The sequence below is a fragment of the Sebastes fasciatus genome, chromosome 8, assembly GCF_043250625.1.
Source record: "Sebastes fasciatus isolate fSebFas1 chromosome 8, fSebFas1.pri, whole genome shotgun sequence".
Classification (NCBI taxonomy): domain Eukaryota; kingdom Metazoa; phylum Chordata; class Actinopteri; order Perciformes; family Sebastidae; genus Sebastes; species Sebastes fasciatus.
In genome coordinates this window covers 2,509,100-2,536,570 of record NC_133802.1, presented here as the reverse complement: position 1 = coordinate 2,536,570, position 27,471 = coordinate 2,509,100, and the positions used below count along the sequence as shown (strand labels likewise).

Below are 27,471 nucleotides of genomic sequence, written 5' to 3'. Positions count from 1 at the left end.
GCATTTCTTTAATCTGTACAGGACCAGAAATGTGGTTTTAGAGGGAGTTAACAATTTCTTAGCAAACAACAGCTGGGGTCAGTGACTTCCTAGAATCTGGTAGTGACACGGTGGATGCCAGGCAACCAGCGGAGATGCAGAAGTTGAGGACCTATGTGTGATAAAAGTGTTGTTTGTCAAAAAATTGTTACAGCAGGTAACTTCTTCTAAAACCACAAATTGTGCTTTTTTACATTTCTCTTTGTATACAAAGTTTCCCCTGCTTCCAATCTTTATGCTAAGCTAAACTAAGCTAAGCTAGGCTAATCACTTCCAGGCTCTAGCTCCATACTTCATGCACACACACACATGAGAAGGGTATCAATCTTCTCATTAAACTCTCAGAAAGAAACAGAATAAACATTATTCCCAAAATGTCAAACTGTTAAGGTAAAGGTTAATCATATCTCATTGATTGGAAATATTCATTTCTATGATTATGTAAAATGGACTTTAAAGTTAAAAATGGTCTCTCCAAGCCTCATATGATATAACGCCATGTTTCAGAGGTAGTGATTGTGAATATATAATTGTATGTAATGGTATAATTTTCTGATATCTGTGTGGAATCTGTATTTCATTTAAATGTAATGCATGTGACTGCCATTGAGCAAGTGAGCCACACATTTTTATGATGTAATTTTTTTAAAGGGGTACTCCAGCAATTTCGTATGGTACTTTCATACAAAGCCAGTTGAGGTGGTTCGGGCATCTAGCACGGATGCCCCCTGGGCGCCTCCCTTGGGAGGTGTTCCAGGCACGACCAGCTGGGAGGACACCACGGGGAAGACCCAGGACTAGGTGAAGAGATTATAGCTCTACTCTGGCCTCGGAACGCCTCGGGATCCCCCAGTCAGAGCTGGTTAATGTGGCCCGGGAAAGGGAAGTTTGGGGTCCCCTGCTGGAGCTGTTGTGTTGATCTAATTGCAATAAACGTCGTACCATTGTGTATATTTATGTTGTATTTATTTGTTTATGTTATATACTGTATTGTTTGAACAACACATTCTCACTCCCAACTCGGGAAATATGGCAGCTTGATCAGTGTGACGCTCTACATACCAATCTAGTGTCAGTTTTACACATGTCAATATCCGCTCGTTACATACATGCACTGTCTTTTCAAAGTAAACTTCTGTTTTCACAGGAAACTACTTGGTTAGGTTTATGAAAAGATAATGGTTTGGATTAGGGCTGTCCTCACCTAAGAAATTCTTAGTCGACTAACACTCACATGATTTTGTCAACTAATCAATTAGTTGATTTAATCGTCAGATCTGTAAAACTGAGTTTCTCCACAAAGAATCACAAAAAAGCAGCACTTTAAATCTTGTGTGTACCAGAGATGTGCTCATACGTTTCTTGGAAAAATAAGTCATTCAGCATGAGAAAGCAAAAAAATCACTAATCAACTAAAGAAATCTTAGTGGTAGTTAACCTATTTATAAGGAAAAATGCCAACATTTGTTCCGATTGGTCAAAAGTCTTGAAATTTGGTACGGAAATACTTTTGGCAAGTTTCTGACAGTACAACTTTGATATTTTTAGATCACGTGAAAAATCACAATTTTAACAATAGTCAAAGTCAGGATTATTTTTTTATAATTAGGAAAAATGCTAACATTGTGTTTATTAAACGTGTCCCGTATGAAATAGTTTTTCACATGTGTGCATATCTTTGATTTTCAACTTATTATGAGTTCATAGATACCAAATACTTGATTGTGCTCCTTGTAGTTTCTGAGATACAGATATTTTCCTATCATACTATAACTAGTATTTGGGCACATGGGACAACTGTTCTTTGCTCAAATTTAATGTAGCCTAGTCCCATGTGCCCAAATACTATATATAGGGTGATGAGAAAAACTCACTTTTCAGCCAAACGGTCTGACCGATTCTGAAAATGTCTTCACATTTGTGCTGAGGCAAGCCCAGAGAACACTTCCACCTAGTTAGTAACGTTACGGAACCTACGGAACTTCAATAACTTTCGTTAGTAAGTAACGTTACGGAACCTCACTAACTTACGTTAGTAAGTAACGTTACGTGGCCTACATAACTTCACTAAATCACGTTAGTAAGTAACGTAGTTAAATGGTGTCACATGGGACACGAACACCAGGGGTGTTTTTATTTGACAAGGTCCGGGGCAAAGCCCAGACCATCTGAGGCAGAGGTCAGGGCGTGTGCGCATACACAAAGCCACATTTTTTGGGGTGGTCCACGCTGTTCTGCCTGGAACACATTTTACTGTACTGTGTGAATACTGCAAACAGTACATCGAATTTTAAATGTAATTTTTAATGGTGATGTTAAGACAATTGCTCTGGACAAAATGGACATCTGCAGTGCAGCTGAGAATCCCCAAACCTATGGCACCAGTGTTTGATTGCTACTTAACTTTTTTTAGTTAATTTTAACATTTGTATTTGACTGCTATAATATTTGGCACTTTGTGTTGTACAAATAAAATAAACAAGCAGCCTGATGGTAGTAGATTGAATTGAAAGACTTGTTTATTTGTACAACCACTGAGGGAATATCAGGTGTTTTAACCATCTCGCTCTTCTCCCCAAGTATCCTATATAACTCGTGTCATCTATGCCTACATGACACAATCATGTTTGACTTAATCACTGTTCCCATAACACGCTGTAAACAGCGTTTATGCTCCGACCTTTTTGTGCAGCCGCTCTGAGTGCCTGTAGTTGAACATTTTTCCGCCGCTGACTACGGCACTGACGAACACCAATCTCCTGGGTGAGTCCTGTATTTGTGTGAGGAGAAGGGTCCAACTGCAGCCTGGCAGGCTACACGACACGCCCACTTTACAACAAGACATGCCCCCTGAGATAACTTACCGAATGCCCGTACTTATTTTAACCCAAACCATGTTGTTTTCCTAAACCTAACCGAGTAGATTTTGGGTCTAAACCTAACCGAGTAGATTTTGGGTCTAAACCTAACCAAGTAGTTTTTTGTGTCTAAACCTAACCAAGTAGTTTTTGTCTATACCTAACCAATTGTTTTTTGTGTCTAAACCTAACCAAGTAGTTTTGTGTCTAAACCTAACCAAGTAGTTTTTGTGTCTAAACCTAACCAAGTAGTTTTTGTGTATAAACCTAACCAAACTGTGAGTGTTTTGAGGGTATGTCCTTCTTGCATCTATCTTCATATCACATCACTTGATTTCCTGCTTTACTCCTGCCATAACTACAGTCACAGAGAACGCCATAGTTTGACACGTCGGGCAAAGCTGCCTAATTTGGCGAGTTGGGGAGTGAGAACAGGCCGGTTTGAATATATACTGTATGTTCTCAGTACTGTTAAACTGGGTCATATCTGACTCTAGTCATTGTTAGTGCAGTCAGTGCTGTGGGCTTCATTTAGTGTCAGTGAATATATTTGAAGTGACTGTGTGTGGGTGAGTGTATTTGACTGAAAGGGGTTATGCATGTGTTTCTACAACCAAATGTTTAAACAGCATAATTATAGGGATAAAAAGAAAAAGTGTGCAGCGTTATAACATAAATAAGGATATATTTAACTTTTTAGTGTTTCACACACATTGTCTTACATCTCCCTTCACATGCCATCTGAGTGAGTGGAGTCCACCCTTCTTTATGTTTAGTTTTCAATCTTTCTCATCACCTTCAGTACATTTCATTAAGTTCAGTAAACCTCCCAAATCACATTTTGCACATACAGTACAGAGCACATGGCAATACCGATCCACTGAGAGCACAAAGCAGTTTACCAGGTTTCTACCATGTCAATCACTGTAGGGAAACAGCACAGTACAGAGATTAGAGAGAGATTAGAACAGGAGAAGGATTCTGGGTTTGTGTTTCCCAAAATGTCTGTACAAACTAGTTTCACTTTAACACGCATCACTGATGATGACAGTCAGCACTGAAGGTTTTGAGATTGTGATTATGTGACGCATCTTGGTTCAATCACATAATTAAAATATATATATATTATTATTCTGTGTTGAAATTAATTTGTATTTTTCATTTGTATTTTGCTGATGACCACTTTGGTGTGAAAACCCAGAAGGTTATAAATTACTCAACAGATTAAAATACAAATAAAACACGCCAGCTTGTTTGTTTCAAATATATCTCTATTGTCTTTCTTGTCATACTAAATATATTTGATAGTGACATTACATAATTGTCATTCTCTGTATTATACAAACTGTGCATCTCATCTGAGCAACATGGTGAAAGTAAACAGATTTCGGTAGAATTCTATTTAAAATATGTGCTCCAACATCCACCCAAGCGAAGCTCTGCAGGAACAAATAACTAGTGACAAACACTTTGGGGAACCCAGCTCAGATCTGGACAACACCACGACACATCTGTCACCTCACGACCTCAATCCACAACACAAACCAAAATAAGGAACAAACATGAACAATTAACAGAAAAATACAATTATATCTAATCCTGGTTACCTAATCATTAATAATCAAGAGGGATGTTTGATATATTCTTTCAACTACAGGCCCAAATAGGAAACAAGAACAAGAACACATGGCTATGCTGATATAAGAGGAACACATTTATGCTACCTGCGGGTGTCGACACTGGTCCCTGTTGCCCAGGAAACTGTGTTAAGTAAGCCCGCACGAGAAAAAAAAAAAAAGCTTTTTATTGTCAAATATAAGACACAGTTCTGCATTGGATTCATAAAACTGAAAACAGTGTAAATTCAGCCTCTTTGCACTGTGCTGAATGCATCCCCGTTGTTTAGTCAGAACCTGAGTCTGTGGGCATTTTTTTTGTGAATTAAGGCACAGAGCGTGCCATGCACAATGTGCCTACACTAAAACAGGGCCCCGAATGTATCTTGGACAAGAGGGTACATACTGTATCTACAAATGTTTGAGAGGTAATGATACACAAGGCAACTTTTTGAGGCAATGCAAGTCACGTCCGTTTGCTCCAGATAATAAAAACGTGCCTGAAAAAGAGTTGTGTTGTACTTGCACATTTGTTGCCAGTCAACATTGCTCTATTCTGTGTGGGAATTAAAAACCTGTGTAATAATTTTAGGGCACTTATTGCTTGTAAAATTGCCCTGTGCCTCAGGTTCTGCAGATTTTCAGACTCAGTTTGAAAAATGTCACCCTAGAAACTCCTGCTAATTAAAACCATATTGAAGCAGGTCCAACAATACATTTTGGCTTTCTACTAGTCCTGTAAGAAGACATTTACATATGCTTGTGCATCATCCGCTCATGGGTCTGCTAAGAAAGTACAGCGTGTAATTAGCTGCTACCTGTACTGAAGCATCCTGTTTTTCTCAACCTGCTGTCAGAAGCAGTAGAAGGGTTTCACGCCAGTGAGTAAAGAGCGTGACACGTACAGAAATACAGATTCATGAGGCATCCTTTCTATTGAAAGAGAAATTCCAGATTTATGAGGCATCTTCTCTAAAAACAATGTGACACTGACAGGGTCAGAGAGAAAAAACAAACCAGACACCCAAAAGAGAGAGCTAGCTCTGGCAATGTCCCAGAATCCTTTGGGGGCTGCAGTGTGTAAACTGTATCGAAGAGCCGGAGAAACACAAAGTCTGCAAAGGAGACATTGTACATCCTCCAGACAGCTCACACAATGAGATGGTGAGGGTGGCTTGGTGTCAGGAATTTGCACAAACACACACACACACACACATGCACCCACACACAAGCATAATAACAATCGTGCTCACATGCGCCCACATGCAGTCACAATCACACAAATGCACACATAGAACCATGAATGTAGACATCACGGCTGCACATACAGACGTAGGCAAAGTTGTTGGTAACGTTCCGTTAAAGAGAGAAAAACCCACAATGGTCACTGAAATAACTTGAAACTGACAAAAGTAATAATAAATAAAAATTCACTGAAAATTAACTAATGAAAATCAGATATTGTTTTTGAATTATGGTTCAGCAGAATCATTTAAAAAAACAAACTAATGAAACTGGCCTAGACAAAAATGATGGTAACATTAACTTAATATTTTGTTGCACAACCTTTTGAGGCAATCACTGCAATCAAGTGATTTCTGTAACTCTCAATGAGACTTCTGCACCTGATGTACCTTGACCTTGGAGTTCACCTCTAATCTCTTTGGAAGTTGTTCTGGGCTCTTTGGTTAGAATTCGTATTATCCATCTCTTCAATATGTCATCAATTTTCCTCTTGCGGCCACGTCCAGGGAGGTTGGCTACAGTCCCATGGACCTTAAACTTCTGAATAATATGTGCAGCTGTAGTCACAGGAACATCAAGCTGCTTGGAGATGGTCTTATAGCCTTTACCTTTAACATGAAGGTCTATAATGTTCTTTCTGATCTCCTGAGACAACTCTCTCCTTAGCTTTCTGTGGTCCATGTTCAGTGTGGTACACACCATGATGCCAAACAGCACAGTGACTACTTTTCACCCTTTAAATAGGCTGACTGACTGATTACAAGTTTGAAGACACCTGTGATACTAATTACAGGACACACCTTAGTTTAATATGTCCCTATGGTCACATTATTTTACATCTTTTCTAAGGCTACCATCATTTTTGTCTAGGCCAGTTTCATAAGTTTGTTTTTTAAAATGATTCTGTTGAACCACAATTCAAAAGCAACAGCTGATTTTCATTAGTTAATTTTCAGTAATTTTTTATTTATTATTACTTTTGTCAGTTTCAAGTTATTTCAGTGACCATTGTGGGTTTTTCTCTCTTTAACGGAACGTTACCAACAACTTTGCCTACGTCTGTATAATATGATGATGTGTTTTCAGCTTGTTTTAGAGAAAATACAACAAATGCAGCTGTAAAGCTCCACTAATAAATAGTTTGAACAATAGATGGAAAGTCAGTGTATCTTTTGGTCATTCGATTTTCCTTTCACAAACGGATATTAAAAAAAATAAAAATGAGTGGTTATTCGATTTTCGTTTTAAAATACAAAAAATAATATTGAAATACAAGATATTTTCCTTTATTGGGGTCAAAAAGGGATGAATTAAACTTAAAAAACGGGTTGATTTTAATTTTCTATTTCTAAAAACAAAAATTAAAATCACAAGAAGACAGAATATGAAAGAAAAACGGGTGTTTTTTTTCATATCTTTTTTTTTTCATAAAGTAAGAGCGTGTATGAGTAAAAAATGACAATAAAAGAGTGTATCTCAGGGAAGAAGACATGGTCATATCACAGCACCATCCTCATACACGCTTTTACTTTGTAAATGGCAACTTCCGGTCGCAGAATAAGAAGAAAAAGGGGCATTTTTTCTTTTCTGTCTTCATGTGATTTTATTTTTTGTTTTTAGAAATAGAAAATGAAAATCAACCCGTTTTTTAAGTTTAATTCATCCATTTTTGACTCCGATTAAGAACAACGTCTTGTATTTCAATATTAATTTTTGTATTTTAAAATAAAAATCAAATAACCACAATTTTTTTGTTTTTTAATATCCGTTTGTGAAAGGAAAATCAAATGACCAAAAGATACACCGACCATGGAATTACCATGTGAAATGTGAAAGGCTTTTTCAGCGGACTCTGCAGTTCTGCTCAGCTTTATAGAGCCGTTTTGCGTCTTTCAGCTCATTGTTTTGATTTTGCAGCTCACAAGTTTAGTCTTTTGGTCCAGTCTCACAACTCTCATCAGCCTTGTTTCCAGTCTCACACAGACACAGTTAGCTGGTGAACACAGTGGAGCATTTAGCAGCTAATGAGCCGGATATTTCAACACGTTCTCGCTCCCATCTCGTCTAATACCAACGCTTGGTCAGTGGCCCTATCCGTCCGGAGCTGTTTACAGACTAAATAATCTCTGTGTTCTCTCCAGGCGTTTGTGATCGTTTGTGACTCACTGCATTCTTGCACTCGGGCTTACAGGTCTGTGGTTGGCTCTTCGTACAAGCTGGAGTGTGTGTGAGTGTGTGTGTGTGTGTGTGTGTGTGTGTGTGTGTGTGTGTGTGTGTGTGTGTGTGTGTGTGTGTGCGCGTGTGTGTGTGCGTGTGTGTGTGTGCGCGCGGGCTCATACCTACCACACTTCAATTAGATGCACACAATGCAGCACCAGAAATAACCAACTGTCAACATGGCATCTGATCTGAGCTCCAGCAGCTTCAGTGCTCTGTGACAGCGATAGATGTGTGGCTGTGTTAATGAGGTCTGCCAGGGTGCAGACCAGAGACATGTATGTAGCGGGGCGTGACAGGGAAAAAGATCTGCATGTGTATGTAACAATCAGTGCTAGATAGAGAGATAGCTCCCTCTTCCTGTGCACTACTTCTTTGTGTCTCTAACGTATCTACAGTCTGTTTCTCTCTCCCCTCTGTGAATGCATATGGATCTTTATAAATAGAGTTTCCTGTATCGGAGACATAATGGTTCAATTCTGTTTCTCATGCGCCTGCAACATTTATTGTTATTTGTAGCAGCTGTAGGATGCCAACGCATCATGCTACAACACGGAGACACCCTTTAGTGTCTGTATGAGACGTACCGGGCTTTCAACCAACTCCAACACAAACCCACCCACGTCAGTATTTAGACGGTCAGAGCCAATAACGGAGTATCAAGAGAGATAAAGTGTGCATAGGATGGGAGGGGAGGTTGGACTGAGACTGCTGTTCATGTCCCGTGTGAAACCAAGTCATCGTTGACTTATTTTACTCTAGTTTTGTTACGTAACTCCAGAACTTCACTAACTCCAGTCACTGTAACAAGCATAGCCCAGGCCTACTTATTTTACTTAAAAAATAATTTATTTTAACCCCAACCATGATCTTTTCCAATACCTAACCAGGTAGTTATGTTGCATGAGTAAACCTAAAAACTAAGTAAACTTACATTGGGAGTTTATTTTGAAAAGACACTATGTATGTAACGAGTGGAGACTGACACGCCGTCCCTGACACGTCCTACACTGACTCTAGAGGGACACCTAGAGCGTCATAGTTTGAAGTGTAGGGTCACTGACCAAGCGTCGGTATTTGACAAGTTGGGAGTGAGAACGTGTCGGGGGTGTGTGGGTGTGGAGGCTTTTGGAGTTGTTTATAGGCACCTGACAGAGCTAGGCTGAGTAACCTGCTACCAATTTCTTTAGTTGTTGACTAATTAGTTAAAGGCAATGTTTGTAACTTCTTATACGTATAAATCAATCAGGGTCGGTGTCCCATGCGCACTCCCGTGTGGCTACGCTGTTCAGACTCAGACTCCAACACAAACTACATGGAAGCACCAAAACCTCTTGGTTGTATCTAGTGACGCCCGTCTGTTAAACAGTGTTGGCCGCGGTCGGAGGACGCAGGGAAGACCGTAGCTTTGGTCTCTAGGACCAGAGTCTCTGCTGTACTCTGCTCCTCTGCCTGCCTTCACTCACACACCGCGCTCATTCTCGCTCTTTCGCTCTACCTCTACACGTGCATGTGCGCACACTCCACACTGCAGAAGAGTTAGTTTAGCTCTAAGAATAGCTAGTGATATTCGGACGTTTGTGCAGAAATAACTGCTGCAGCTCCTCCAGACCAACAGAGGTTTCCCGTGTCTTGTGAAGTGACGGGGCTCCACAGAGAGAAACGTTATCGTCTCCCCTGTTCCCTCCGGCCGCGGTCGGGAGGCTGAGGCAGGAAAAGCCAACACTAGGATCAGCATTGATTCATGGAGAGACCTTCGTCTGGTCAGCTAACATTACTGCCAAGCAGCTGAAATATAGTGTGATATCGTGGTTTTAGCTGACGTGTGTCTTGTCTATGTAGTGCGAGCACGAGCAACAGGACGCTGACTTTCGTTGGCTTAACGGCCACAGGTGTCGCTGTTAACAAGACATTTCTGATTCTTACAAACAGTCCCTTTAAGGAATATAATAACCATGTTAAGAGTCATATGTAATCTGTATTGACTTGATTTTTTCATCTAACTTGCCCAACACTGATAGATGAATACACTACTTCTGTGCCATGCTGTCGCCCTCAAAGCTGTGCAGGAAGCAGCATATCTAGCAGTTTATTGGCAAAGTGAGTATTATTTATTATATATATATAATACTTATTTGGAACACAGTGAACATACAGACTGGTAGAGGAGTGGAATATGCTGCAGGATTAAGTCAAACGTTTCTATGGGCATTTTGATACACTTTGCTTAATCACAGCTCCCCTTCCCGAGCAAGCCACAGACCTTTCAGTCTTCTTTTAGACCTACAGGTAGTGACGATTTTAGACCCAAACAACTATTAAGACTGGTTATGCAAATAGGCAGTGGCTGTGATGTTGATAGCCCACTGGGGTTAGACCAAAACAGGTTATTTCAGGTCCGTCCACTAACCTTTCAAAAATGATAGTCCTGGGAAAACACTGACTCAATGAAACCATAATCATACCATCTAATCCATACAGACTGTGTGAGTTTGTCCTATTTAAAAAAAATATATCTTCTTTGCTAAAACCTAGAATAACAATATTGCTTCAAAATGTTGCCCAGGTATCAGCACCTGAAGATGCTCTTCCCATTCTATCCATCATCTGGCTGACATTGAGTTGAGGAAATACAATGTACTGCTATCAATCCTAACACTCAAGGGGAATGTCATATGTCAGGCGGCTTTTTATCTGTCTGGATGCTTCAGTGCAGCAGTTATGAGGAACTCTGCATTCACTCCACAGGCAACGACATGGCTGTGCTACAATCTCGGTGATTGATTGGGATTGATTTGCTGTGGTGCTGGCAGAGGCGGATAGATGGGTAGCAACAGCGAGGTGCCGACAAGTTCGACCACAGTCAGCTTTTCTGCAACTAGAAATAAAGGAAACACAGTGACTGTGGTCAACGTCGGCCAACGCTTCACTGGTTGGAGAAACACATGGGCTTCTGACTAGCAGCTGCTTGAGTTGCCTGTGGTGTGAACGCATGTAAGAGCCTCTGTTGTTGACACTGTGGTAGCGGCTGCTAGGAGTGCAAACTTTCACAGATATGAAAGAAATTAAAGAGGAACCAGAACAGACTTTCACATTCCCAGAACTGTCACTGTCTAAAACTAGAAATAGAAAAGTGTCCGAGCTCGCTGTCGCAGCAAGCTGCGGAGAGAGCGACGCTGCCGCGAAGAGGAGATACAGATATGGCCCTATCTTCCTTTTAATATCCAGAAAAGTACCCTGCTTTTATTCTGAAAAATGCTCAACAGTTCAAAGGCGTGTTGTTTCTCCAGACACCATGTGTGTCTGTTTTTTTTTGCTCATTTTCTTCTTCTTCTGATTTCCCCAGTGTAGAAAAGCTGTCCGTTTCCTGTCTGTCCTTGCCAGTCACAGCAGGCCTTCCTCTTAGTATTCATCCAGCTCTGTCTCAAAACTGTCTCTGCAGAAAGAAAATGCTTGTTGAATTTCAAAAAGAGCTTCTTACATCCCAGTGTACACGGGGAAATCCATCAGTTGGACATAAAGGTAGAAAAGTCTCAATCTGTGGATCCTTCATGTGTCTTCGTCTGTGTTTATGTACACACATGAATAAAATACCAATGCCAGTTTGAACTCTTGCGTGTGTGTGTGTGTGTGTGTTAGCGCGTGTGCATGTGTCACACTGTTTCCGGTAAGCAGAGCGCTTCCACGGCATTACTGGGTCCCTGGGCAACTCCGCCGATGACAAACAGCATGCTGGCTGTCTGCAGGAGGGCAGAGGAGCAGCGTGCAGTGGGCATGGGCGCCACATACTCCCAGCGCCGCTTCACCGGGTTGTAGCTCTCCACCGTGCCCAATGGCGTCGGTTCGTTACCTGTAAAAAAAGAGAGTGACATGTCAGGATGACAGCAATTGTGTTTCAGATGCTCCATTAGCCAGGTCTTTAATTCAGAATGGAAAACAACTGGAAACATAGAAATATTCAAGGCTTGAATATTACTGTCACAACTTCACAAAGGCAATTTAAGCAAACCAATTGTTTTGACTTTTGAATTTTTTAAGCTGTATTGAGCTTATTAAATTAAATTAAAACTTTAAATTAAATAATAAAACAATAAAATTAAAATTATATATATTCACATGAATTAAGTTAAAATCATTAAGTGCTTTCAGTGGCTTTTAATCAACAATCAATAGCAATTATTATTCAGTTTCTCACAAGATTCAAATCTTTATGGTCATATTTGCTTCCATAGTGGAAACACACACACACACACACACACACACACACACACACACACGCAAACACACACACCTCATCACCGACTTGTCTTCTAAACTATAAACTGCTAAATATCGCCTCCAGACATACACACATGTAAAGACCTCCATGTGATGGATAATCCCCACGACTCCACCTCCCCCTGCTGTCGTAAACACACTGAAATAGTCTCCAAGTATCAATACATATAATGATATATATATCTATATAATAATCATATATTTGGGGGGGGGTATTGGAGGGACATTGGACGATGGAAAGAATCACGACTCAAATAAAGCTGATGTTGCTCCGTGTCTGCTGGATGTGTAGCTGTTTATAACGTGATAATAAATCAATAATGGGTTGCCCCCCCCCCCCCCCCCGAAGTGACAGGATACAATCTATTAATGCTGTTGAAATGTGTCTCAGCTTTACAGCACTAATCTGCAAAATCTTTTATTTCCTTTATACTTTCCATAGTCAAGAATTTGTTTCTTTGACTCATTAATTTAACGTTAAAGGTCCCATATCGTGCTCATTTTCAGGTTCATACTTGTATTTTGTGTTTTCTACTAGAACATGTTTACATGCTGTAATGTTCAAAAAACACTTTATTTTCCTCATACTGTCTGCCTGAATATACCTGTATTTACCCTCTGTCTGAAACACTCCGTTCAAGTGTATTTTAATGGAATTGCAACGAAATTGCGTTGCTAGGCAACAGTTTGGGTCCATGTTTACTTCCTGTCAGCTGATGTTATTTACATACACTACAACAGGAAATAAACTGGGACGCATTTCGAATATTTACATTTAAAACCGTGTAATTGTATATTTGTTACATCACAAATGGACAGAAAAACGGCTTGTTTCAAACGCACAATTTCTGAATACAGGCTGTGTGTAGTGTATTTCTCCATGGATTGAGTGTTTTGATAGTTTACCAGTATTTATATATCACTTAAATCTGCTTTATAATATAAAAGACATGAAAATCTCACTTTTTACAATATGGGACCCTTTAACTTGCAGGTTTAATAAAGCAAAGAAAACGATCTGTATTTGTCCTGAAAGCCTCCAGTTGAATTACTGTTCTACAATATAGAAATGCAAAGTAGAAAAACAAAGATTAATTTATATGTAAATGTTGCAGGATATTAATTTCATGTGCGTTACTGGAGTCGGTCAGTGCTCCCGGACAGACAGCAGAACCAGAAGGCTTCCTCCAGAACGGAGCTGTAATGTTATCAGAGCTAGAATTATGGTACGTCTCTCTCTCACCTCAGCTGCAACGCTCTCTGTCATTATACATCAGCCAGCGCCAAGGTGTTGCCGTTTCCATGGAGACCCACATCACAGCGAGTCCCTGAATGATATGGACTGATGAGTGGATGGTTTGCGTGTGTGTGTGTGTGTGTGTGTGTGTCTGTGTGTCTGTGTCCGTGGAAGACTGTTATCATCGTTTGGTTGGAAGAACAAAGTGGAGCCGAGTCGGCCTTTTCAAAGAAATCTGGGCCTTAACTGCTCAGACCTCGGCTCCTCTATCAGCCTTATGAAGACGCAAGCACGCACGCATGCACACACACACACACACACACACACACACACACACACACACATTAGAACTGAAACATACTGTGTGCTGCTCAAAGGCTTCCGGTCGGTGCTTTGATTGACGGTCCACAGACTGAAGTGTATATTTTTTATTCTTTATTCTTTTATATATTCTTTCTGTCCACCTCTCCCTGACCTCTGACCTCCTGTTGCTTCAGCTGTCAGACAGCCAGACAACAGCCCAGCACTTTAGGTCAAAAGGAAGACCCTTGGTGGAGTCTGTGGTAATGTTTGATGTGTGCTGTAAATAGGGTCATTACATGCCCTCTTTGCAGAACAGATCACATTATAGCAGGTAATTCACAGCACTCATCCTTGACCTGGTGTCTCGCTTCCTCCAGTTCTTTGTCAGTAATGTTTTTGTAGAATAAGCGAGATAAGTTTTCAGCTCAACCTGAGGCCTGTACTACGAAGCAGGATTTGTAGTATAATCTTTTTTTTAATTTAACTTCAGGGTTTTCCGTCCTACGAAGGTGGATCACGTCTTACCGGGGTAGATCGCCATGGTAACTGATGCTGAACAGCTAACCTGCTCTGGAGCAGGTTATGTTCCAGATAAGAGATCAACTCGTATGAAATCACCGCCTACTGACCAATCACAGCTGAGTGCGATGATTGTATGATAATATTACACACATATGAAGAAGTTTAAGTCATAATCCAGACTAAAAACAACACAGTTTAAACCGACAAATGCAGGAAGGACAGCTGGCTGTATGCTGTTGGTGTTTACCGCTTTGAATTATATTTGTATACTTATTTTTTAACTTGGTCTTGAGTTCGTTTCACTCCGCCGGAGACGGGGACACAGCTGAAAGAAGGTTGAAATAGTCACACACGCCTGTTATTTACTAATGGGCATAATGAGGTGTAACTCATTCATCCATTATATTTCTTGATGCTATTTATATCTAGACACTATAACCGACCTTTAAGTGTTCCATTTAATTAATAAGTCTGTTATTTTATGCATTCACACATCGGGAGTTTTTTCTTTTGCCAGCTGTTCTTCCTACATCTGGCAGCTTCAACTGTGTTACTTCTAATCTGGATTATGTGTTTAACTTCTTCGTATTTGTCTATTATAGTTTACTCTTCCTTTGTAAAATGTGCCGCTCTGCTGACAGTAGACTTGTCCATGTCTGTGATTGGTCATAAACTGCAAACACCGCCCCGTTCATGTGAACGCGCTCACAGCCAGACAGAGAAACCCTGGGTTGATTTACCGAGTTTATAACCACCTTCGTAGGACCGCTTAGCGTGATCTCGTTTGTTCTGGTTAGTGAAGCCAGATAACGAGAAGATACCCTGGGTATGTTGAACTGGCTTTGTAGTACAGGCCACTGGTCCCCATGATTCACCACATACAGCCTGGCCTTTCTCTGCACCACCATGCTGTGCCTTAGTCCCAGGTGATGGTTGAGGAGACAGGGACGTGCAGAAGATGTTAGAGGGACAGGGGCCCAAATTCATAAAAAGGCGTACGTTTCATTTTAACATCTGGGGGGAGGTCTGGGGGTCCTCCAACAGGAGAAGACTTAATTTCCTGAATTTGTATACACTAATCTGTGCCTTTTTAACATCAATTTATGGAGGAGATGTCTTTATTTATGTAAAGGAAAACACAAAAATCAGGCGCCAGGTGACAATTCGGATAAAAAGATATAATGGAACAAAGGCGTTCTGCTTTCAAATGTTTATCCGACACACATGTAGGCCGGATTTACTCCTCCATCTTCTGTTTTGTTGTGTGTGTGTGTGGCACCTACTCAAATCAATGGTTCATTCATTCATTAAATGGGTTTAATTTAATATGTGTTTCAGCAAGATTTCTGCACATCAACATCTATATCATATATCTGTGTTCCCTGAGAAGTTGTAATATTTTGAGAAAAAAACTAATATTAGGAGAATAAAGTCCTAATTTAATAATAATAGAGTCATAATATTGTCAGCAAGTGAACATTTTGAACTTTGAACTTTGTGTTGGAAGCAGAATAAATGGGCCAGCGTAAGGATGTGAGCGACGTTGACAACAAGGGCCAGATAGTGCTGGCTGGACGACTGGGTCAGAGCATCTCCAGAACTGCAGCTCTTGTGGGATGTTCCCGGTCTGCAGTGGTCAGGACCTACCAAAAGTGGTCCGAGGAAGGAGAACCGGTGAACCGGCGACAGGGTCAGACCCGAGGCTCATTGATGCACGTGGGGAGCGAAGGCTGGCCCATGTTGTCTGATCCAATAGAAGAGCTACTGGAGCTCAAACTGATGAAAAAGTTAATGCAGGTTCTGATAGAAAGGAGTCAGAACACACAGTGAGGAGCAGTTTGTTGCGTATGGGGCTGCGTAGCCACAGACTGGTCAGGGTGCCCGTGCTGACCTGATGTTATGGCTGATCGGTGTATATATTTGACAGAGGAGGTTGCTCCTCCTCCATTTTAATAAGAGAAATAACTAAATCAAATAACACGACCCCATGTGGGTTGGTTTTCCTCCCGTCCTCCCCGATTTCTGGAGTCACCAGCCACCACTGAATGTGCACACACATACAGTGTAACTGCATTATAGATGCTCTTTGTTCTTTGTGGATGTGTTTTCCTCTTTTATTTCCCAAGTCAAAAGGCAGAGGGTTGGAAATGAGCTCTGAACCAGCCTGAAATATCCCCACGGATTAGATGGTGAGCCAGACTCACAGCTGACACTCGCACAGAGAAAAACACAACATATCTACCTCCTGTCCTCTCACACTCCATCTTCATGTTAGAAACCCCCCCCCACACACACACACACACATATCCATTTCATTCCTGTCTATCTCATTCAATCCTCTCATTCCTTTCTCTCTCTCTGTTGTTGCCTGCTGAATCTAACTGTCTCTCTCAGCATGACAAGACTGCTGTTTTCCTCTTTCTCACACACACACACACACACACACACACGCACACGCACACATATACACATACGCATACGCACACACACACACACACACACACACACACACACACACACACACACACACACACAGAGTCTTAACTGATGTCCCTTTACATTATTATCTGTCAGTCTGAGCTGTGGACAAAGAAATGCTGTGATGATTTCTAGATGACAAAATACAGCATGTAACATACATACACTCTAAGAAAGAAATCCGTAGAAAAACAGATAATGTCCTGGCAGAAAATGATACGGACATTTTCTTCAACCCTACCACTGAAATTTCTGTTAATTTACAGGATGTCCTCCGTACCATTCACGGACATTTCTGTTAATCCTAAAACAGAAAATATCTGTAAATGTACAGTATATCCTCCGTACCGAGCCGAATAGCAGGCCCAACCTTTACATTCTGGAGGGAAAACAGACGCTAACACTAGCATCTGTACATTACCTATCGGTCTCTGCGGACCACCTGAGACTAAAACCGGGGCTAACTCTACCTGACGTCCACTGAAGTCTAAAATATAAACATTAGTAAAACGTAAATTACAATATCAAACATGTGTTAGTCTCAAAATGAGTCAGCAAAATATCCCTGCGTATCTGGTAACGTTAACGGTCGACAACAGCTGAACTAAACAACAAAACAGATTTCCAACTAAAACGGTATTGAGCTAACGTTTAGTCCTTAACATAAATCATTTTGGTTAGATATTAATTGTTGATTTTTTACCACAGGAGTGAGATAAAGGTTTCTCCAAATCTAAACTTTGTCGTGTGTGATGGTCTCGGCCTCTTTCAACTTTCCCGCTGGCGGAGGTTGTTGTTCCCACAATGCAATGCGTATTTAAAGATATGGGAAAAAGTCCTTTGAAAAATTGATACAGAAAATTCCTTCATATTTCCACGGTAGCCTACATTGTCCCGTATTTTTACAGACTTTTCTTAGAGTGTAGACTTGTCATAGTAAAATGATTCCTGTTCATTCTGCTGTTTATCTGGGCCTTGTTTGTTTGTTTGTGTGTGTGTGTGTGTGTGTGTGTGTGTGTGTGTGTGTGTGTGTGTGTATACAGTATGTACAGAGAGACACTGTTCTGCATGTTTTTTTAATCTGTCAAGATTCATTCTATAACTACCACAGCAGTTTGTGTGTCTGTATGTATACTGTATTCTGTACTGCACGTGTGTGTAATCTTACGGAACAGCGAGTCAATATCTGCTTAACAAGCATGTCGTCGAGGACAAAAGCTGATATCTGATTCATTTGTAGCATTGTGCAGTCTCTCTCCACACTATATTTACTTTAACAAACGCAGCTCAGTCGAGAAGAAAATGGAAAGTTAATGGAAAATTAATTTGGTTGTGTGTGTGAGCATGCGTGCGGTGTGTGGGATAAATCACAGTTGTAGTGTTGTAGTGTGAAGACGGCACTGACAACGTTACTGTCTGTTAGTGGGGAGGCCTGTTATTATCAGATGAAGCCAATATATAGATACTGTATATATAAAGGCTATATATGTGTGTGTGTGTGTGTATATACAGTATCAACAAGTGATAGTAATGGGAGTGACTATATGGCTTATTTGATTTAAAGAGGTAATCCACCGATTGGTGACTTTGTGGTGAGGATTACTCCGCCTGTTCTCTTCTCTAAGTTTTCTAAAGTCAGAATATAACCTCTGCTACACATTTCTATGGGTGATGATGGAGGTAAGGGAGACTCTAAGACCTGAAGGCAAGGATCACATGACCAACTGAGGTAGCTGAGCTATAGCACTAACGCTAGCTAGCTAAATCCGCTAGCATGTTTACAGCCAGCGGACCGCCATCGACTGTGCGAGCTGCTGAATGTTATCTCACAGACCATGCTGCCTGCGTGTTTGACAATGTCAGTTTTACATTTGAAAAAAATGGTAGACATAGACATCTTTTTTTGTAGTAATTGATTATTGAAAATTACTTTTCGTTGTCTAATTATTACAGTAACAACGGGGTGTGTCTTCATTATCAGATATTTCTCGAGACAGTCTGAACAGAGCTGCTGGAATATATACACAGAATATTACTTAATAGAGGGGTGTTTTCCTGTTTGCTGTAGAAAGTTTTACTATTAAAGACAGTTTTCCTTCAGTGTTTCACTTCTTCTACAGACAAGGATGGAAAACTAGCCTACTGACTCCTTCGGCTCTCTCCGTCGGTCACATGACCCTCGCCTTGCAGGTCATAGCGGTCTGTCAAGAGGCTAAAAGACACTATAGAGTTGCATTATGGGAAATGCAGAATCCATCTTTTTTTGGAGCTGGAGTATAAATCAGAAACATTGTTGTTGTACTCCAGCTTCGGTAAAACACTGATCAGATTACTCATCACGTACCCACACCTCACATTGTAAGGCATGTCCATTAGCAGACAAAAGGTGCTGCAACATTGGAAATCAATCACAGCATGACCTGGATTGTTGTTCTGTCTCTCCTCCCTTTTTTTCTTTCCTTCTCGGGTCAAAGCACAGCACTGCGTTTAATTGACAGAAATGAACACACTGAAGAAGGGAAAGGAAAGGAGGTGCTGACCTAGACCACCAGCTGCGATTACCCTTCCTCCCAGGCATCCTGCCACAAAGTCAGCCCTTTTCTCCCTCATCCTGGATGTTCGGCTGGGTTTGATCCAGATACCTGCCGGAGGTGAGAGGACATAGTGTCAGTCATCATTTCATTACAACACTATAGGTTAACAAAGCCTCGGACACACAAGGAACGTCAGGAGCGCGTTGTGGCTGCGTGGCGTGGTGGCTGCGTTTTATTTTGAAATTAAAGCAGGAAGTGTTGATTTAAAAATAAGTCTTTACTTTTTTTTCATCTCCGTAACATATTCTACAGATTTACATCGAAACTGTAGTAATCTTGCTGATATGATGTCAATATACAGTCAATAGATCACCTTCACTGTCCGTGACATATTCTACAGATGTGTAGACATCGAAACTGTAGTAATGTAGCTGATATGATGTTAATAAACAGTCAATAGATCACTTTCACTGTCTGTTGCTGCTGGGAGACGCACGCGTCACACGTCACGCATCAAAAATGGGTGAGACCTCTATTCTCTGGAAGAGACGCAGCTGAGACGCGCGTGCGTCTCACCCGGGCAGTGAGGCTGCTCTAGCCTGTTAACACGGACACCGAAATAAAAAACAACAGGTAATGCAGCCGCCACACGCTGCTGACGTTCCTGGTGTGTCCGGGCTGTTAGGGTTAGGGTCCATCTGCTGCTGTAACAGCGACCACTCTTCTGGCTTCAGGCTGTCCACCTGCTGCTAGAACAAGAGCATTAATGATTTTGGGTGATAACAAGGTCTGATTCACCATGATTGGTTGATTGATTTGATTCAATTCAATATATTTTATATAGCGTCAAATCATAACAGAAGTTATCTTGAGACATATATACAGCGGGTAAAATAAGTATTGAACACGTCACCATTTTTCTCAGTAAATATATTTCCAAAGGTGCTATTGACATGACATTTTCACCAGATGTTGGTAACAACCCAAGTAATCTATACATACAAAGAAACCAAAACAAATAAGTTCAGAAATTAAGTTATGTGTAATAATGTGAAATGACACAGGGAAAAAGTATTGAACACATGAGGAAAGGGAGGTGCAAAAAGGCAAGGAAAGCCAAGACAACAGCTGAAATCTATCAGTAATTAGAAATTAATCCGACTCCTTCTCAGTGCAAATTAATATCAACTGTTTCAGTCCTAACTGATGGCCTATAAAAAGGTGTCTTATTACCAAGGTGTCACACAAGAAACATCTCATGATGGGTAAAAGCAAAGAGCTCTCTCAAGACCTTCGCAACCTTATTGTTGCAAAACATACTGATGACATTGGCTACAGACGCATTTCTAAACTTCTGAATGTTCCAGTGAACACTGTTGGGGCCATAATCCGGAAGTGGAAAGAACATCATTTCATCATAAACTGGCCATGACCAGGTGCTCCTCGCAAGATTTCTGACAGAGGAATGAAAGAATTATCAGAAGAGTTGTCCAAGAGCCAAGGACCACTTGTGGAGAGCTTCAGAAAGACCTGGAATTAGCAGGTACAATTGTTTCAAAGAAATCAATAAGTAATGCACTCAACCGCCATGGCCTGTATGCACGCTCACCACGCAAGACTCCATTGCTGAAGAAAAAGCATGTTGAAGCTCGTTTAAAGTTTGCTGCACAACATTTGGACAAGCCTGTGAAATACTGGGAGAATATAGTCTGGTCAGATGAGAGCAAAGTTTAACTCTTTGGATGCCATAATACACACCATGTTTGGAGGACAAATGGCACTGCACATCACCCTATAAACACCATACCAACAGTGAAGTTTGGAGGTGGGAACATCATGATGTGGGGCTGCTTTTCAGCATACAGTACTGGCAAACTTCACAGAATTGAAGAAAGGATGAATGGAAAAATGTACCAAGACATTCTTGATAAAAATCTGCTGCCATCTACCAGGATGATGAAGATGAAAGGAGGGTGGACATTTCAACAAGACAATGATCCCAAACACACAGCCAAGGAAACTCTCAATTGGTTTCAGAGAAAGAAAATAAAGCTGCTAGAATGGCCCAGCCAACCACCTGACTTGAATCCACTTGAAAATCTATGGAAAGAACTGAAGATCAGAGTTCATAGAAGAGGCCCACGGAACCTTCAAGATTTAAAGACTGTTTGTGTGGAAGAATGGGCCAAAATCACACCTGAGCAATGCATACGACTAGTTTCTCCATACAGGAGGCGTCTTGAAGCTGTCATTACCAACAAAAGCTTTTGTACAAAGTATTAAATAAATATCAGTAAGCGTGTTCAATACTTTTTCCCTGTGTCATTTCACATTATTACACATAACTTAATTTCTGAACTTATTTGTTTTGGTTTCTTTGTATGTATAGATTACTTGGGTTGTTACCAACATCTGATTTCATGTCAATAGCACCTTTGGAAATATATTTACTGAGAAAAATGGTGACGTGTTCAATACTTATTTTACCCGCTGTATATATAGCATAGCATCTAGAGACCCAACAAGAGAGCCCCCATGAAACAACTCCCCTAAACAAATTTAGTCAATTAATAAATAAGGTCAGTTTAAAAAAAAAAATTATAATTTATATTAGATGCCAGAATAATTACAAAAATCCATCAATAGGCTCTAAATCTGAATTAGACAACACCTAAATTTTCACAATCTTCCGGGTGCTTCATAAACTCTGCTGCTAAATTTAATTGATTGGAAAACGTCAAACGACAAATTCAATCAGAGAGATATCAGTCACTGAACTGACCTGGTCACATCTGACTCTTTAATATTCATAAGCTCTAAAACGCACTATTCAATACAACATCTTGCTTCTTTTCCAGTCTCTATGCTAAGCTAAGTTAAGCTAACTCTAGCTTCATATGGCCTATCAATCTTCTCACCTACCTCGGCAAGAAAGACAATATAGTAGCAGTATTTCCCCAAATGTTGAACTATTCATTTAGTAGTACTTGAAAGAATGTATTTTGTGAGAGTTCTCACCATCTTTGTCTTAATGACTCCCAGAAAAGTTCACAATCCTTGCTTTGCCTGTATTTGTCTTGGTTTTTGGACACCGCCTAAAACAACAACAACAAATTAACGAATAACGAAGGTCAAATTTGCAAATGTCTTTGTATGCATGTGCAGAATCTGCTATTAAAAAAGGAACATTAAATCATATCACATCCAGACATGAAATAGAGAAAGAAATGGAGTTCATAAGAGAGAGACCTGTGTTTGACAGCACAACAAAGTCCGCCTCAGGACCTCCCTCCCTCTTTCTCTGGCTGGAAACCCACTACAGCAGATTACATTTCTATATTTGGGACAGTTATACGCAGTGACACATCCGTTTTCCCACTCCTCCACGTCTCCTCTGCAAAGAGCCTCGACAAAATGCACAACAGCATTAAAAATGTGCTGCATAGACGTTTACATAGCAATGTAAATGATGCATAACGCTGCAAATGATCAGATGTTGAGTAGTGATCAGTGTGGGTTGTAGTAGTCTTCTTCCCCACAGTGCTGCAGCCTACCAGTCTTAAACTGTGTTTTTCACTTGTGGATGAAAAGCATGGATTTTGAAAGGGTGAGGGGAACGGGACCCCCCCCCCCCCCCACCCTATCCCAAGTGGAAATGTGCCCGACAGCACTGAGCAATGTTTCAGTCTTCTTGTGTCGAGGCAGTTTTCTTGAAATGAGTGTTTGTTTTTATCAGCGCTATGGAAACAAGATAAATGTCTACAGGCATGCTGGCGGCTCTGTGGGGCTGCCGGGCTGTTCCTGTCCATTGAGCTAAATGCTAACGTGCTAACCATTGTTCTTTAGTGTGTTAGCAGGCTAACATTAGGTTTTGACAAGGAGGAAGAATGCATGTAATGCACGTACAAATGTCAACCGTCATGGTGGCAATCTGTGGTGTGAATGAACTTATTGTGCGTTGCTTTGGACAAAAGCGCCAAATGAATGTAATGTAACATGGACGTAGTTGTAGCTTTATTTCAGCCTTGACCAAAGTGGTGGACCGACCGGCATTTCCCTCCAAGAGCCATGCTGCTAGCGTGGCTGAAAACAGACTGTGAAGGTGGGCATAGCTGGTATTCAGGAGAGAGAGATGTGTGGGGGAAGGCTCATGAAAGCAGGGCCAGGTGAGATGATTGACACAGCTGGTGCTCATTGTCTAATCAAGTCTGGACCTCTGATGGCTGAGACACATACGGAGAAAGGTGCGGGCCACGTAGGCTGGCGCTGCCGTGGACTGGAGAGCGTACAAAGAGTTGTGTTGAACTGTAAGTGGAAAGCAGCTGGACTCTGTGCACGAGGGACCAAGCAACCCGAGGCGCATCACATTGCAAGTTTTGCATCTGTGTTAAAAGAGTGTGTCATCAGCCGTGAATTAAAGACTGTCCTGTTGTCCTGTCTGTGTTTGTGCTGAGGGAACCCACGGTAGTAGCAGTCTTGCTACGCAGATAGAAACACTGCTGTATTTGGGGTTAAGGCATTTCAGTATCTCATTCAGGAAATTTAATCAAATATATCAAAATACTGATTACCAGTTACAAGCATCATCCATCCATCCATCCATCCAACCATCCATCATCAATCCATCCATCCACTCCCCACCCGGAGGGTGCAGTCCACCGGTTTCCAGCAGAGAACCATGGCCTCAGACTTGGAGGTACTGACTCTCTTCACACTCGGCTGCAAAGCTTCACACTCGGCTGCAAACCGCCCCAGTGCGTGCTCTAGGTCACGGTTCGATGAAGCCAACAGAACCACATCATCTGCAAAGAGCAGAGACGCAATTCTGAGGTCCCAGAACCGGACACTCTCCTCCCCCCGGCTGCACCTTGAGAACCTGTCCATGAAAACCACAAATGGTGACAAGGGCCAACCCTGGTGGGGGACAACGCCAACTGGAAATGTGTTTGACTTTGTGCCGAGTATACGGACACAGCTCTCACTTTGGTTATACAAGGACCGGATGGCTCGTAACAACGACCCCGGCACCCCATATTCCTGCAGTACCCCCTGTGGGGGGTACTGCAGGAATATGGGGGGACACGGTCGTAAGCCTTCTCCAAGTCTACAAATCACATGTAGACTGGATGGGCAAACTCCCATGAACCCTCCAACAGCCCCACGAGGGTCAAGAGCTGGTCCACTGTTCCACGGCCAGGACAGAATCCGCATTGTTCCTCCTGGATCCGAGGTTTGACTATCGGTCGGAGCCTCCTTTCCAGCACCCTAGAATAAACTTTCCTGGGGAGGCTGAGCAGTGTGATACCCCGGTAATTGGAGCACACTCCTGCAAAAACAGCACATCAACCCTTTTTCTGATATTAGAGCCCTTTTGTGCCTATCTCTCCCAACATTAATATTCAGTGACCCAATTTTGAGGCTCCGCATGGAGAGGTCAGAGGGGAGGAACAGTCTAGATGAAACAAGCCGAGAACAGTAGGAAGAGGAAGACACTGTGCTGTACATGATCATATTACTTTTTTAGTCTTTTTACCAGTCTTACCATTTTATTCTTTTCTCATAGTGGTAATGTGCTTTTTGAGGCGGAAATGTTTCCTTTCATCTAACAGGTTATAACCTACCAGTTTCTGAAGTCCATTCACAGATCTGATGAACTTGCCAGTGTCACCAAAGTAATCGCTCACTGTAAAATATTCTTTTAATGTTTTGTCTAAGAATTGGTTGATGTCCTCTGAAGAATAGAGATCTGTGAACCTGTTAGAGGTTTCACCCACAGATACTGTGTCTGACTCGGAGTCATAATCCATGTCGTCCTCATGTTACCTGGCTGTTGGACACAACCTGTCCTTCATTCATTATCACAGTATGATCTCTGCCTGCAACACTTGTGGAAGCTGCTTCCTCAACATTTACTTCTGGCTGTGAACGTTCTTCAGTGTCTCCAGACTGAGAGCTGCTGTTCTCTGCAGCCACAGAAGCCTGTCGCTCCTCAGCCTGGCTCTGTTCCTCCACCTCTTTCTCATTATTCTCAAAATGTGAACCATTGGCACCACAGTTCCAGTTCTAGCACCTGGTGTTGGATATGGAGCCTGTCATATTCCTGCTTATCCAGTCTTTCAGGGAACGAAACTTTGGACTACTGTTCCCCTACTCGACCAAGTAGATGAATTTCTATGAGAGAAACCATTATCGGCAGGTCAATTTGGCAGCCATCTTGAAAAATTAGGAGAGGAGAAGAGAGGAGAGGAGAAGGGAGGAGAGGAGAGGAGGAGAATATTTCTGAGATAACACAAACGGCTGTAGTGCTGGCTGTAGGGAAAGTAGCATGATGGTAATCTGTGAGTCAGAGGAGGGAAGGCAGAGCCAGCAGCAGCTCACTAATAGATATGCTGGCTGCAGCACATCAGCTATTGAGCTGTGGAAAATTGAAAGGCCAGATAATATACAGTACATAGCGCAGATATACGGGCTGGGAGGCGTGACGAGTTGAGCCTTCAAACAGACATGCAAGCTGGTAATTTTTGCTGTTTTCCTTTTCTTCCCGGTGCCGTCTATAGATAAATTTAGCAGAAACAGCCATGACGGTGTTGTTGTCTGAGTTCAGTTCAGCCTCAGCACTTTCTCTCTGATTGACTGATACGTGTGCGTGTGTGTGTGTGTGTCTGTGTGTGTGTGTGTGTGTGCTACATGTCCATATGAGCCTATAATATAAAATTCAATTCGTTAATGAAATGATCAGAGCTTGGGATGCCCTGGTGGTCTCGGAGTTAAAACTGCACTCCACACAATTAGCATCACACTTGATATTGTCAGACTCGAAATGAACAGTTTGAAAAAACAGTCAAATCGATGCAGCGGAAGCAGAGATACCTGGTCCCAACCAGAGATATTGTCTTTTTTATTCAACACATTCTCCTTCCTTGTCAAACTTGGTGCCTAAATCACCCACAATGCCGACGGTTCAAAGATTGAGGTGTGTTATGCTAGTAGCGACTAATGTAACCGTGAGCCAATAGCCTTTATTTATATAGCCCAATCTCACAAGTCCCCAAATGTGCCTGAAGGAGCTTTATTTAGCAGAGATGAGGAGCTACAGAGGTGGTGAGCCACCCGATTCAACTGTTATCAGGCCATTAAATAGGTGTTATCAGTCGCTATAAGCACCATAGACGTGGGTCATTAGGGGCCTACTACACCTACTATGTTGTAAAAGTGAAAGTGAAACTTAAAAGCAACATGTTCTGACATGTTGTAAAACTGAATGACACGTCATATTTTGAACCCAAACAAAAAGGCTTCTTTAGGTTTAGGCAATCAAACTACAATTTCTTTAGATTTAGGCAACAAAACTACAACTTCTTTAGGTTTAGGCAATAAAACTACAACTTATTTAGGTTTAGGCAACAGAACTACAACTTATTTAGGTCTAAGCAACAAAACTACAACGTCTTACGGTTTAGAAAATAAAACTACACCTTCTTTAGGTTTAGGCAATAAAACTACAACTTCTTTAGGTGTAGGCAACAAAACTACAACTTCTTTAGGTTTAGGCAACAAAACTACTGTCATTATTACTACGGTCGCTAGAGGTCACTGTCGTGTAATTTTATACCTTCTTTCGGTGATCTACCAAGTGAATAGGTGATAAAATCTGATAAAACCTACTAGTGGTTGTAGAAGCCCCTATTGACCCACATCTATGGGGCTTATAGCGACTGATAACGCCTATTTAATAGCCTGACAACAGTCCAATCAGCCGGGGGACCTCACTTCTTTCTAACTACACGAGGCAATTCATCAGACCTTTGTTGTCTCTGTCCATTCGTTTCCTGTCATCTCTGTGGATATGAATATGGCAGTGGTGGCTTCTTATCCAGTCCATTTACCATTATCCAACATTATAATTGCATGATAACATATCATTGTGAAAGGTTTGATTGTTGTGGAAGCTAGTTGTGAGCTATAATACTGTGAGAAGGTTATGATGAATGCAGTATGTTCAGTAGGTTTGCTTTTACAACCATGCTCACCATATAATTTAACATGTATCTCATCATCATTTTCAGAGGGAATCAAACTTCAAACCAAGATATTTTACTTTTGAAACATGTTACATATATATATATATTATATATATATTATAT

The 27,471-nt window shown here is 41.3% G+C and overlaps 1 protein-coding gene and 1 long non-coding RNA gene across 2 annotated transcripts in view; one reads left to right on the top strand and one right to left on the bottom strand.

The window, feature by feature from the left end:
* The window catches only part of LOC141771947 (uncharacterized), a 313,743-nt gene that overhangs the window by 62,047 nt on the left and 224,225 nt on the right, over positions 1–27,471 (top strand). The window lies entirely within an intron of this gene.
* The window catches only part of klhdc8b (kelch domain containing 8B), a 211,998-nt gene continuing 194,639 nt past the window's right edge, over positions 10,113–27,471 (bottom strand). The window contains exons 6-7 of the mRNA XM_074642491.1: positions 19,334–19,435; positions 10,113–11,825 (exon numbers count right to left, since the gene is read on the bottom strand). Coding sequence (XP_074498592.1) covers positions 11,629–11,825; positions 19,334–19,435 — 299 coding nt within the window. The 3' untranslated portion in view covers positions 10,113–11,628. The remainder of the gene's footprint in view (positions 11,826–19,333; positions 19,436–27,471) is intronic.